This window comes from Theropithecus gelada, chromosome 2 (assembly GCF_003255815.1).
Source record: "Theropithecus gelada isolate Dixy chromosome 2, Tgel_1.0, whole genome shotgun sequence".
Classification (NCBI taxonomy): Eukaryota; Metazoa; Chordata; class Mammalia; order Primates; family Cercopithecidae; genus Theropithecus; species Theropithecus gelada.
In genome coordinates, this window is record NC_037669.1 from 121,041,256 (window position 1) to 121,056,422 (window position 15,167).

Below are 15,167 nucleotides of genomic sequence, written 5' to 3' on the forward strand. Positions count from 1 at the left end.
TTCTAGGTCTCACACATCTATCTTTTTAAACCTGCTAAATTATCTCTCAGACTCTTCTCTCAATATTTGGGAAAATGAGAAGAGTTCAAGGCGTTCATGAAGATTTAAAAATGACAAAATAATCCCTTTTTGAGCTTTGCATGGAGCATTATGAGTTCTTACCATTCCCTTTACTTATCATAGCCTGAGCGTCATACTTAGGAAGACCTTCATGAGTTATCAGCCCGCCAGATTCCCTTGGTACAACTAAATAACATGAATACCACATCTCATTTTGTTACTCAGTGCTGGAGGACCTCAATTGTTCCCACTGGTATAATGGAGGACTAGGCTTTCCTTACCTAGGTTCACAGCCACTGACATGGGTGAATGGCCCTGGAAAACTAATAATAATTTGATAAGTGTAATGAATTGCATTGTTCTCCTTCTGCTTAATTTTGAAAAGATGGAAATGAAAATACATCCTGCTTTATACTTTATGCCGTTAAATAATTGAACATTCTTTTATCTGATCATTGTAAATCGCTCCAAAGAAGTGGAATTATAGATCCTTTAAGCAGTAACTACTGATGAATCCTCTAATGGTGTGGGACACTGTGCCAGGGGCTGCAGAAAATCCCAGCTATCAGGGAACTTCGGTATGGCAGGGGCAGGAGTAAACCAACACATATTCAAACTGCATGGCGAAATATAAAGTGCTGAGGGGGTTGGAAGAAGGAGAAGTAGTTACACCTGTTGACTTTACAAGTGTCTGCCTGCCTTCCCTGCCTTTCCCTTTTCTTTCCCCGACCTCTCTCCCTCCTCCCACAAACATTTATACCTCTGATGTTTCAGGTACTGATCCTCATTCTGGGAGTGAGATAGTTTCTATAACACAGAGCTTGCCTTCAGTGAGGGAAGACAGAAAACAAATATATTAACAAGAAAATATCACATAATGCTGGGTGCTGTGAAAATAAAATATGGTGATGTGATAGTGACCAAGGGGTTACTTTGGTGTGGGTGACCCTGGAAGGCTTCGAGGAGGTGAGCCAGCCTTGTAGAGATCCAGCATACTGCATTTTCTGCCTTGGTAAGAGTTGGGGCAAAGGCCGGAAAAGCAGCCAAAAGATAGTGAACGGGGGTAATTCCTAGCCGGGCCCCTCAGGACCCAGTGTGGTTACCAACAAGTGTCTGTTCTGATTGCTGTTTTCATTGCCTTACTGGTACTTACATTCTGAGAAAAGAATTATAATTTCAAACATTAATTGAGCAGTTAGTATGTGCCAGGCATTATACCAAGTACTTTATCTTTACCAAGTCACTTTACCTTCCCAATGACCACCGAAATAGAGAAGACTAAGAGCTCTAGAGTTGAGAATGCTAAGGTTCAGAGAGGTTAATTAACTTGTCCAAAATCACACAGTTCTTTAGTAGCAGATCCAAGATCTAGTTCTCTGTCTCCACAGCCTTTGCTCTTCTAGCCTGGAAAGGAGCTTCGAAGCAAGAAAGCCCAAGCAGCATGCTGGGAAGATGGCTGGTTTGCGGTGTGTAAGGGAGGGAGGGTCGGGTTGGGGAGAGCTGTATTGACTGACAGATTAAACAGAGTGTGGGAACCAAACACCCGGAAGACTCTGTGAGATGGTGCCTAAAACATGTCACTGCTGATATTTTTAACAGCCCAGGTCATTCCTTTACTCTCAAATCTTCAAGAACTGGATTTATCAGCCAACAAAAAGATGGGCAATTCTTCTGAAAACTTACTCAGCAGGCTCCGATTTTTACCAGCATTGAAGTCGTTAGTTATTAACAACTGTGCTTTGGAGAGTGAGACTTTTACAGCTCTCGGTAAGAGATTTCCCAGATCCCTGCAGGAGCCATGCAATAATGTGAGAGGGAGACCTCTTTTTCTCTGCATTTCATTCCAAGGTTCAGCCAAATTTGTGAAGTACTAATTTGTCTTCTTTTCAGGACATATGCCTTCTTAAAAGTGACCTTCTGAAAGTCAAAAAAAAAAAAATGATTCTAGTATGTGCAGGGATTTTTTTGTTGTTGTTGTTTGTGTTTTGAGACAGAGTGTCACCCAGGCTGGAGTGCAGTGGCATGATCTTGGCTCACTACAGCCTCCACTTCCTGGGTTTAAGCGATTCTCCTGCCTCAGCCTCGCGAGTAGCTGGGATCACAGACAGGTGCACGTCACCACACCCGACTAATTTTTGTATTTTTAGTAGAGACAGGGTTTCACCATGTTGTCCAGCCTGGTCTCAAACTCCTGACTTCAAGTGATCCACCCTCCTGGGCCTTCCAAAGTGCTGGGGTTATAGGTGTGAGCCACCGTGCCTGGTCATGGTATGTGCAGATTTAGCATTTAAAATTTAATGTGTGTACAACCAACCTGGGACCACCACATCCATGGTAACTTGTAATTTTGCGGAGGTGTCAGTATGAGTTAGGATTGCTGTGGATCTGATAGGAAAGTAAGCCATTTACTAGAGTGTGAGCCTAGCTAACTGCCAAGCAATCACTCCCCACAGGATTTATATGCTCCCTTAGGAATCTGTGTATGCCTTAAGGTCACGGATGTGCCCCAGCCTACATCAGGAACCTACTGAATCTGAAAGTTGGTGACAAAGTTTCCATTTGATGACAAGTGCAGTGTCAGCAAGTAAAGGGAGGTGGTGTTGGGGACCACGGCACTGTGTGCACAAACTACTGGTTCCTTGGGTGATCGATTTGGAGAAGTGCTACCAAATGTCTTTGTTTCACAATACCTCCCCTTACTTGCTGACATTGCACTTGTCACCAAATGGGCAGAACTTAACAACTGACATTTATAGAGCATATCCTATGTGCCAGGCCCCTTTCCAAGAACTTTACATGCATTCACCAATTTAACTCTTACAACTGTATAAGGCATGTGCCGTTGTTCCATTTTATATTTTGCAGACAAGGAAACGGAGGCACAGAGATGTTAAGTACATGAGGTAACCCTAGGTCATAAGAGCCAGAGCCAGGATTTGATTTAAGGCAGTCTAATTCCAGATGTTTTGGAGACAGAAAATGTACCATACTCTTCCCCACAGAATAACTGTAATCAGTTTGAGGAAGCTCACAGGCACCCCTTCAAGCATATCTGTAGACTCTCTGGTGGGTCCATGGGCCCTAGAACAGCAGGGCTGAAAGCTACATATCCTGGGACTTCTCCCCATCCAGAGATGTGGACGATGAGATGAATGATGCTGAGGGAGTGCTGGGAGGAGGGCATGGTGAGGACCAAGTCTATGGGAGCTGAGCAAAATACTCGGGCTGAGCAAAATACTCAAGCTGAACAAAATACTCAGGCTGAAAAGGAGGGCAAGAATGCCCTAAATATAGTGTTCTTCAAATTTGGGGGTAAATAACATGCATTTATTTTTATTAATGTATAATAATAAATAGCTACTCATTTTTATGAATTTAATGCGTTTATTTCATTAATAATAGCCCTTGTCTGGTTAACAGTACAATTCATTTTTAAGGAAGTGCCAACTGATAAAGAAAAAACACTGGTGAGAGGGTTAGAGAGAAGGACTCTGTTTTTAGCATTATCCAGGAAGCACACAAATCCAACAACTCCAGCCATGTGTATGGGGGCAAAAAAGAGTTAACATAGCAGGCCTGATGCTGTTATCCCTGGAAAGGCCTACTGTCAACCAGAAAGACCAACCCTTAGCTGATATCCCAGAACTTGGAATCTGGGGGTGTTCGTACCATTTCCTAACTGATAAGGGTGGTTTACTATGCCTAACCTGTTTGCACAAACAACATGGTTTATGCTGAACATGAGCTTTTCTTTTGTGAGCATGGAATTTTGATATATGCTGGGTGGAGGGTACCTAGATGACTGACCTCCAGTAAAGAACTGTGAACTTGGGCCAGGTGCAGTGGCTCACACCTGTAATCCCAGTACTTTGGGAGGGTCTTGCTTTGCTGCCCAGGCTGGAGTGCAGTGGCACTATCGTGGCTCACTGTAGCCTTGATCTCCTGGGCTTAAGCGATCATGCCATCTCAGCCTCCCCAGTAGCTGAGTCTACAGGAACGTGACACCACACCTGGCTAATTTTTGTATTTTTGGTAGAGATGGAGTTTTACCATGTTGCCCAGTCTGGAAAAATACATTTTTTTAAAGGAACTGTAGCCATTAGAAGCTCTTTTTAATTCTAGCTGCACAATCAATGAATCATGATCAACTAGGTATTACACTAAATTATATCATCTGACATAAATCTACTATTCAATTTGAATTAAGCAAATGAAGCAAATATGTATTTCCCTACATTAGTTTTAGAAGAAAAAGTTCCATTTCTCCTTAATGTAGATCTCTTACTAGATATTAAGGGATTTTCTTACTAGATATTATAAAAGAATGTATATTTTCCCCTCGAACACATTATTCTCTAAAAGGAAGGCAGAATAGTTTAAAGTACAATTAACTTGGGAATAAGATATTCTGGTTAATTTTAACTTTGGGGGCAATTGAGAATTAAGCAGAAAATCTTTTACTTTTCTTGAAAGCTCTTTCCAAAATACATTAGTTGCCTTCCTTGCCTGCATTTATTGCAGTGAAGTAAACACAAATAGGTTTTGGTATCTCAGACTCTTAGGGAGACTTGACCCTATCTCAATCTCAGCAGTGACTGTGCAGTGGAATATGTACCAACCAACCAGGACACATTCTGAAATCTTGACTAGCCGTCCAAGCACTTTGCCTCTTTCTCCTTCCTACATGTGAAATGAAGGAAAGAAACCCCAGTTGGACAGTGAATTCCAATTTATCAAGTTTTGCTTTGCTAAAGTTTCCAATATTTCCCCAAATAAAAACAGACAACAGGCTGGGTGTGGTGGCTCACACCTGTAATCCCAGCACTTCGGGAGGCAAAAGCTGGTGGATCCCGAGTCAGGAGATCCAGACCATCCTGGCCAACATGGTGAAACCCTGTCTCTGTTAAAATACAAAAATAATTAGCTGGGTATGGTGGTGCACACATGTAGTCCCAGCTGCTTGAGAGGTTGAGGCAGGGGAATCACCTGAACCCAGGAGACAGAGGTTGCAGTGAGCCAAGATTGTGCCACTGCACTCCAGCCTGGTGACAGAGCAAGACTCCGTCTCAAAACAAAACAAACAACAACAACAACAAAAACAGACAACATAAATTGAGGCCATAAATTTAAGGCAGAAGAAAATGGCCTCTACAACTTTCTCAACCCCAGTTACATTAATGTGTTGTCCTAGACCAGTTTCCTCAAATCCAAAGCTTATGATCTGTAAGGAAACCTAAATTACTGCTGTTCTTATCGTTACCACTTTTAGCTGAAACCTCTGTTCACCTCTCTGCTCTGGAAGTATTCAACCTTTCTTGGAACAAGTGTGTTGGTGGCAACTTGAAGCTACTTCTGGAAACACTAAAGCTTTCCATGTCTCTTCGAGTGCTGAGGCTGAGCAGCTGTTCCCTGGTGACAGAGGACGTGGTTCTCCTGGGTGTGTATCTACTTGTTCCCAAGTGGTCTTGGCACACAGAGCAGAGGGTGCCGCTCCTGCAAAGCACCGGGTGGGGAGGTGGGGGAGGCACTAGACTTGGGGTGAAGCCCTCTGTGCAGATTACTTTCTCCCCAATATCTCCCGAGAGTTCTAATTAAAATGAACAAAGGCAATTCTAAAACCACATGACAGTAGGGGGTGTTTCCTAAAAGGATATGGATTTAGATAGGTGGGGCGGTTCCTGAAAGGCAAACAGCTGTTCCACACCTCCCTGGTCCGTGAGTTTTCCACTTCAGACATCTACATCTCACCCATCCCCATGGTTCCAGCACTAATACTTAACTTTTCCTTTAACTTAACTAATACTTCCTTTCCTTAGTATTAAAGTTAAAATACTTAACTTTAAATTGACTCTTTAATTTAAATGCTTTTATTTAAACAAGAAGCTGATTATCACTGTAACTGAAATGTGGGTATCACTTCTCATAGATATTAGACTGCTGATGGCTTTGATTAGAGACTCCTCTCTATTAGAAAAAGATGAAAGGGGTTAAAGGCATACTGTAGTAACAATCTGACCCTTTTTCCACGTCAGTCTAGAAAGATGGAAAGATAATTGAATAAGAAATAACTTTTGCACTGTGGGATTGAGGCTACCCAAATATTCCCTAAAATCATTCTATGTGGCCAGGCGTGGTGGCTCACGCCTGTAATCCCAAGACTTTGGGAGGCCAAGGCTGGCAGATCACTTGAGGTCGGGAGTGCAAGACCAGCCTGACCAACATGGAGAAACCCCATCTCTACTAAAAATACAAAATTAGCAGGGCATGGTGGTGCATGCCTGTAATCCCAGCTACTTGGGAGGCTGAGGCAGGAGAATCGCTTGAACCTGGGAGGCAGAGGTTGCGGTGAGCCAAGATTGCATCATTGCACTCCAGTCTGGGCAACAGGAGTGAAACTCCTTCTCAAAAAACAACGATAACAACAACTCATTCTGTTTCCACTTTCCCATTATAAAACAATGAACCAGAGAGTACTCCCTCTGTCTCCCATCTAGCCTTGTCCTCACACTCTAATCACTATTCAGCCATCAACTGCCAGAATTCCAAAGCAACGAGCACGCCTCCAAATGAAGGGTCAGAACAGTCACTCCAAGTAGTTGTATGTGTGTTTTCAGTGTATACACTAGTCAGTTTTGCTATGACATGGCACATGGGCCTAAAAATCATGTGTTATGCAAGAATTATTCAGTAATAACCACAGGACTTATGGTTGGAAGCACCGCACTCAAACACTTCATCAGTGGCATATTTTAAAAAACAGAAGCTATGAAAAATAGCAATACAGTTTTACATATTAAATAGTTAAGAAATGAGCAAATATTAGACTTTTCCCTGAGAAAGACCTGAAGTTTGTCTGTGGAAGTGGCCTGTCCACACTTCAGTTGGTGGAAAGAGGGTGTGTGGATAGATGAGGGTTGTTGTCTTCATGAGGTGTGTGCATGTCTACATTTTCTTTCTTTCTTTCCTTCTTTCCTTCTCTTTCCTTCTTTCCTTCTTTCCTTCTTTCCTTCTTTCCTTCTTTCCTTCTTTCCTTCTTTCCTTCTTTCCTTCTTTCTTTCTTTCTTTCTTTCTTTCTTTCTTTCTTTCTTTCTTTCTTTCTTTCTTTCTTTCTTTCTTTCTTTCTCTTTCTTTCCCTTTCTTTCTTTCCCTCTCTCTCTCTCTCTCTTCCTTCCTTCCTTCCTTCCTTCCTTCCTTTCCTTCCTTCCTTCCTTCCTTCCTTCCTTCCTTCCTTCCTTCCTTTTCTTTCTTTTTTATACAGAGTTTCACTCTGTCACCCAGGCTGGAGTGCAGTGGCATGATCTTGGCTCCCTGCAACCTCCACCTGCCAGATTCAAGAGATTCTCCTGCCTCAGGCTCCCCACTAGCTGGGATTACAGGCGCCTACCACCACGCCTGGCTAATTTTTGTGTTTTTGGTAGGGACGGGGTTTCACCATGTTAGCCAGGCTGGTCCCAAACTCCTGACCTCAGGTGATCCACCTGCCTCGACCTCCCAAAGTGCTGGGATTACAGGCGTGAGCCACCGTGCCCAGGCTGTTTATTTCTATATGCAGCTCAATTCAGCTGGGGACAGTCTTATATGTTCACCTAGTGTTTCCTGTGGACAAATCGTGCATAATGCAAACAAGAAATTTGCATTATGCTCAATTTGTTTCCTGACATTTCAGTCTCATTGAAATAAACTTGTGTTTTCAAAACAAGTGTTATAGCAAAAATGATTGTAATTAGAAGATGGGACAAAACATTGTGATTTTAATTTGCATTTCCCTAATGACCAGTGATGTCAAACATCTTTTTATGTGTGTATTTTCATTTCTTAGCTCCTTTGGTGAAATGTCTGTTCTAAATCTCTTGCCTAATTTTAAAAATTGGATTGTTTGTTTTCTTGTTGATGAGTTTGGAGAGTTTTTTAGATTTTTCTGAATACAAGTAAGTCCTTTATCAGAAATATAATTTGCTATTATTTTCTCTGGGTCTGTCCCACTGGCTTTTTCATTCTCTTAATAGTGTTTGTTTTGCAGAGCAAAGCTTTCAGTTTTAATAAAGATCTATCAATTTGTTAATTTGATGAACTTTTTGTATTGCGTCTTAGAGTGTTTTGCAAATCTAAGTTCTCAAAAATTTTTTCCATATTTTTTCTTGAAGCTTTGTATTTGCCTTTTGTATTTTGACCTATTATCTATTTTGAGTTCATTTTTATACAAGGTATGAGGTATGGGTAGAGATTAATGTGTCTGCATGTCACTGTCCAATTATTGGAGTGCCATTAGTTGAAAAGACTATCCATTCTCCATTGATTTGCCTTTATATTTTTGTCAAAAATCAATTGACCATATTTGTGATGGCCTACTTCTGATCTCTCAATTCTGTTCCATTGATCTCTGTGTCTCTTATTTTACCAATATCACGCTGTTTTGATTGTTGAAACTTCATAGTAAGTCTTGAAGTAGTATAAGTATTCTTTGTTCTTTTTCAAAATTGTTTTGGTTATTCTAGTTACTTGGCATTTCCATATAGGGCTAGCATCAGATTGTCAATATCTATTTTAAAAATCCATCGGGAAATTTGATTGGGATTATATTGAATTTATAGATCAATTCAGGGAGAAATGACATCTTAACAATATTTAGTATTCCAATCCATGAACACAGTCTATCTCTGTATTTAAGTACTCTTTGATTTCTTTCACTGGTGTTTTATAGTTTTTATATTTTGTTAAATTTGTATCTGAGGATTTAATTTTTGTGCTCTTATAAAAGATACTGTTTAATTTTAGATTCCCAATGTTATTGCTAGTATATGGATACACAATTGATTTTTGTATGACATTTTACTGCAACCTTGCTAAACTCATTTGTTAGCTGTAGGATATTTTTAGTAGATTCTGTAGTATTTTCCATATAGACAATCATATCATCTATGATTACAGACAGCTTTTTTTGTTTTTTTTTGAGATGGAGTCTCATTCTGTCACCAGGCTGAAGTACAGTGGCGCCATCTCGGCTCACCACAACTTCTGACTCTTGAGTTCAAGCGATTCTCCTGCCTCAGCTTCCTGAGTAACTGGAACTACAGACACTCGCCACCACCCCCGGCTAGTTTTTGTATTTTTAGTAGAGACGGGGGTTCACCATGTTGGCCAGGATGGTCTCGATCTCCTGACCTTGTGATCTGCCTGCCTCGGCCTCCCAAAGTGCTGGGATTACAGACATGAAACCACTGCACCTGGCCTAGAGACAGTTTTATGTCTTTATCTCCACTGCATATCTTTTATTTCTTTTTCTTGGTTATTTAGCTGGCTAGGATTTCCAATAGATGTTGAACGAGATGAGAGCAGACATTCTTGCCTTGCTTCCAGTCTTAGTCCCCTAAGCTGAGGGGGAAAGCATTCCATTTTTCACTATTAAGTATGACGTTAGCTATAGGTTTTTTTGTAGCTACCCTTTATCAGGCTAAGGAATCCTAATTTGCTAAGAGTTCTTATAATGAATTTTGTCAGATTATTTTTCTGCATCTATTGAGATGAGCATTTAAAAAACTTTATAGTTCATTAATATCATGAATAATAATATTAATAATAACTAATAATAATAATTAATAATATTAAGTGATTTTTAAATGTTAAATCATCCTGGTCATGATCATTATGTATTATCTTGTTTATATAGCATTGGATGTTATCTGCTAATATTCTTTTGAGGATATTTGTGCCTGTGTTCACAAGGGATAACAGCCTACTGGTTTTCTTAAAATGTCTTTGGCTTTGTTATGAGGGTATAGGTAGCCTCATACAATGAGTTGGAAAGTGTTCCTTCCTCTTTTATTTTCCAGAAAGATTGGGTAAAATTGGTATTATTTCTTCCTCAACTGTTTCACAGAATTCACCACTGAAGCCATCTAAACTTGGAATTTTCTTTGTGGGATATTTTTCATTACCAATTCAATTTTAAAAATAGAGATAGAAAAAAAATAGAGCTAGGACTATTCCAGTTGTCTATTTCTTCTTTAAGTTTTGATAGTGTCTTTTAAGGAGTTGGCCCATTTCATCTAGGTTGTTGAATTTATGGAATTAAAGTTGTTTCCTTATTATCCTTTTACTGCCCATAGTGATACCTCCTGTCTCATTCCTGATATTGGTAAGTTGTGTTTCTATCTCTTTGTTCTTGGCTAGTGTGACCAAAGGTATTCGTTTTCTGTTGCTGTGTAACATGTTAATTTGTGGATTAAAACAATATCCATGTATTTGTTCACAGTTCTTTTTAAAAGCTTATATAAATGTAAGGGGCACCAGTGCAGTTTTCTTCCATGGGTATATTGTAGTGGTGAAGTATGAGGTGCTGATGTAACCATCACCCGAATGAATAATGTGGGAAGTAATTTCCCATCCCTCACCCGGCTCACAGTTCTGTAGGTAAGAAGTCTGGCACAGCTTGTGTTGGTTCTCTGTGTAGGGTATTACAACACTGAAATCAAGGTGTCAGCCAGGCTGAGTTCTCATCTGAAGGCTCTAGGAATAAATCCACTTTCAAGCTCATTTTTGTTGTCAGAGTCTAGGACCTTGCAGCTGTAGGACTGAGGGTCCTCTTTTCTTGCTAACTCTCAGCTGGAGCCTGCTCTCAGCTACTAGAGGCCAGCCACATTCCTTGATTCATGGCCCCTCATTTGCAAGCCTGGAGTGGATTGTCCGTGCCTCTCACACTTTAAATCTCTCTGACTTCTGTGTCTTCCTTCCTCTTCTGCCACCAGTAGGAGGAAATTCTCTCTGCTTTCAAAGGGCTCCTCTGATTGGGTTAACTCCATATGGATAATCTCCCTTTCTTAAAGTCGGGTGTGCCATATAGCCTAAGCTAATCCTGGGAGCAAAATCTATCACATTCAGTCCTGGGGACACAATGGAAACCTTAAGGTCGCTATTTAGAATTCTGACTATCACAAGGGTTTATTGATGTTGTGAGTCTTCTAAAAAATAAGCTTTTGATTTTTCATTTATTTATTTTTCTGAATTAGACACCATTAAATATATTTAAGTTATTTTATTTAATGTTTATGATTAAAATTTGCTTCTTCAATTAGGCTTTTTTTTTTTTTTTTGAGACGGAGTCTCGCTCTGTCACCCAGGCTGGAGTGCAGTGGCGCAGTCTTGGCTCACTGCAAGCTCCACCTCCCGGGTTCAAGCCCTCCTGCCTTAGCCTCCCAAGTAGCTGGGACTACAGGTGCCCACCACTGTGCCTGGCTAATTTTGTGTGTGTGTGTGTATTTTTAGTAGAGACAGGGTTTCACTGTGTTAGCCAGGATGGTCTTGATCTCCTGACCTCGTGATCTGCCCGTTTTGGCCTCCCAAAGTGCTGGGATTATAGGCATGAGCCACCACACCAGGCCTCAATTAGGTCTTTTTTATTTTTGTCTGCATCAAATTTTATTTGCCATGTCTTCAGCCATCGTATATATTTTTTAAATCTTTACTGACAGTTTTTTCTCAGGTCAAATTTATACTTTTACATTTCATCAGGGTATATTTTCCTTCTTTGAATTTTTAGTCAATAACAAGGCGTGGTGGCTCACACCCGTAATCCCAGCATTTTGGGAGGACGAGGTGGGTGGATCACCTGAGGTCAGGAGTTTGAGACCAGCTTGGCCAACATGGCGAAACCCTGTCTCTAATAAAAGTAAAAAAATTAGCTGGGCATAGTGGCAGGTGCCTGTAATCCCAGCTACTTGGAAGGCTGAGGCAGGAGGATCGCTTGAACCTAGAGGTGGAGGTTGCAGTGAGCTGAGATTGTGCCATTGCATTCCAGCCTGGACAAAGAGCAGACTCTATCTCAAAAAACGAAAACAACAACAGCAACAAAAAACAAGTATTACTATATGTGGTTTTAGCAATTGCCACTTTTATATTTTTTCTAATAGAAACATTAAAAATTTGTTAATCACTAGCTTATGCACATTTTAAAAATAATTAATGGCATTTATTTTTTCACATAGTAAACTATAAAGAGTATATCTATGGCCTATGTTTCCACTACCTAGATTTTTAAAAATGTAATAAATCTAAAATAATAAAATAGGATGAAAGAGAAAAAGCATGCACATTGTCTTTAACACTTAGTTAGGTCTTGAGAATATTGTGAATAATGTTGCGAGACAGGAAGAGAGACACACATTGACATGGACACCTAGAGACAGAGTGCAGCTGCTGTGTGCACGGGTGGCTGAGCTCTCAAATTCACTGTGGAATGAAACTGTCGGCAAGTGAAAGTGATGGAGTTGGAACATCCTCCTTGATCAGAAAGCCATGTGTGTGAGGAAAGACTGAAAGACCAGGGCATGTTCAGTCCTAGAGGGATAACATTTGAGGGAGACCTGGCTGTTATCTAACACTGCAGGGCTGACATGAGGAAGAAGGAGCTGAATGTTTCAGCTGACTGATGGGGGCATGGGGTGAAAGACACCAGAAGATAGATTGGGGCCCTGTGTGAGGGCTTCCTCCTGCTAGGAGCTGCTCCATAATGCTGAGGCAAACTTGAAAGAACGGTTCAGGCAGAATTGTGGTGATCATCAGTAGAGAGGCTGTGAAAAGGATTTCTCTCTGATTATTTATTAGGTGGTTGGATAAGGAGACTTCCAAGATCCCTTTCGTCTCCAAGATTCTACACAACTCACCTGATCTCTGCAATCCATTCCTGGGTTTGGTTGAAAAGGGAAGCATATTCCATTTGCCTTGGTTATCTCTCCTGCCTCCTCTTACAGAAGTCTTTATTTCATCATTAACTTATTTATTTTCTGATCAAATAGCTCAGATTGTACATTAGTCATCATTTTTAAGTGCCATTGTAGGTAGCACCCATATAGGGAAAACTGTCATGTGTATTGGGGTCTCTAAGGTGAATTGGAAATTATCCAGGTATGTTCCGCATATGGAAAGTGCTCATTTAAATAACTGCTGGATGAATAATGACTGAATGAATGAACAATGAACAATTAAACAGTATAAGCAACAAGACGATTATTTACAAATGGTCCTTAGTTAAAGTCAATGAGCCATCACTCTTTACATTTAATTAGAGAAAGACTGTAGGAAGAGCTGGGACTCCAGTGGAGCAGAGAGCAGGAACTTGACAAAAAAATTATTGGATTGAGATTTGGAAAAAGAAATTTAAAAAGCTGTAGATGGGATGTATAGAGAGGAAATCTGTTACTAATTTCAGATGTCCTGAATAAAGCTGCTAATAACAAATCATTACAATTACTAATCTTGTCATTACTAGTCCTGGAGATAGTGTTATGGGAAATGGGAATAGCCATGGCAGACAGTATTCTTCTATGTTAGCATTTAGAGAGATTTTGTTTTCCAGCATCGGTCATACAGACGGGTCATCTGGCCAAACTGCGAAAGCTGGACCTGAGCTACAATGACAGCATCTGTGATGCAGGGTGGACCATGTTCTGCCAAAACGTGCGGTTCCTCAAAGAGTTAATCGAGCTGGATATTAGCCTTCGACCATCAAATTTTCGAGATTGTGGACAATGGTTTAGACACTTGTTATGTGCTGTGATCAAACTTCCTCAGATCACAGAGATAGGAATGAAAAGATGGATACTCCCAGCTTCACAGGAGGAAGAACTAGAATGCTTTGACCAAGATAAAAAAAGGAGCATTCACTTTGACCATGGTGGGTTTCAGTAAGCTGACTTCCCACATCCTAATAAGCTACAAACCATTCTCCAAAGGAAAAGAACATGAACGAATTCCAGTGTCATGAACTGAATATCAACTTCTGGGCCATTTAATGGGACTTATATTACAAGAGCTTTGTAAATATATGTATATGATATTTAATATAAGCATGCCATTATTCTCTGTCTCATGAAACAAAGACGGCATTTTTCAATGGATTTGTTTTGGATATATAATTAGTTCATTTACCGTTTAGAAGCCTTGCCAAAAGCGTTTAGATTCTGGTACTGCAACTGCTTTTCTCTTGCCCCGAAATGTTGTGCCTCTTCTTTTCCTACAAGTTAAATGTTCTAAATATAAGGGTGTGCGTGAGTGTGTGTGTGTGATTCTAATGTGAAAGGCACTAGCTAAGAGTTTCATGTATCATTACTATCACTATATGTATCTTAATGTAGTCTATGTAGGTTTTTATCAGAAAGTGTACCCTTCTATGGTTTATTATTTTATGTTCTGGTGCCTTTTATCTCAGATACAAACCATGAACAATAATGATAGTCACTGACATATAAATCTTAGTAAAAAGTGTTTGAAAATTTAAAACTCACCGTGAAAAACACATCTTGTTAAAATACATTAAAACTTATTTTTATTGTTTAAAAAAATTGTTAACATATTGCCTCCAGGCATTTCTTTGAAATGGAATTGGCTCATAAAACTAATTTAGTTCATTAATGACAGTTTTCGTGTTGCTCTAAACTATTTTTGAAATCTTTGATTTTCTTTTGCTAGAGAATGAAAGTCATTGCATGGCAGAGAGGTTTGTCTACACATTTCTATTCTGACATGCTCTAGTCAAATTATGTTTTGCTTTCTTCTTACTACACTAATAATTAGTATTGCAATCACTGCCTGAAAGATATGCAAATTTAAAATCAACACTATTCCAAATTAAAACGTTTTCAGGATGAGGAGGTTTTGAATGCTGTAAAGGGGATATTTTGGGTTACATCGTATGAAAGAATACCATGAATACCATAAGCATTCCCATGAATTCCGTGAGTATCTATGCATATGCAAAAACCTATGCATGAATGTTCATAGCAGCTTTGTTCATAATAGCAAAAAACCTGGAAACGATGAGTGAAAGGTTAAACAAACTGTGGGACTATGGAATACTCCTTCAGCAACAGGAAGGAACAAACCACTGATCCATGCCCCAGTTGGGTAGACTTCAAGTGGATTATGCTGAATAAAAAAGCCAATCCCAGTTACATACTGTGTGTTTCCATTTATGTGACATTCCTAAAATGACACAATTATGGATCTGGAGAACAGGTTAGGCACTGGGAGAGGAGTAGGCAGTAGGTATGGCTACAGAGGAATAGCACAAGGGAAACTTGTGGAACAATTCTGTGTCTTGATTGTGATGGTGC

The 15,167-nt window shown here is 40.0% G+C and overlaps 1 protein-coding gene across 3 annotated transcripts in view; it reads left to right on the forward strand.

Annotated features, from left to right (window-relative positions):
• The window catches only part of LRRC31 (leucine rich repeat containing 31), a 30,763-nt gene extending 16,367 nt beyond the window's left edge, over window positions 1–14,396 (forward strand). The window contains exons 7-9 of one of the 3 annotated variants that reach the window (XM_025377052.1): window positions 1,660–1,827; window positions 5,330–5,497; window positions 13,412–14,396. In XM_025377052.1, coding sequence (XP_025232837.1) covers window positions 1,660–1,827; window positions 5,330–5,497; window positions 13,412–13,743 — 668 coding nt within the window. In that variant the 3' untranslated portion in view covers window positions 13,744–14,396. Of the gene's footprint in view, window positions 1–1,659; window positions 1,828–5,329; window positions 5,498–13,393 lie in introns of all 3 variants that reach the window. The other 2 variants (XM_025377051.1, XM_025377053.1) reach the window with 2 other exon arrangements.
• The last annotated feature ends 771 nt before the right edge of the window (window positions 14,397–15,167 follow it).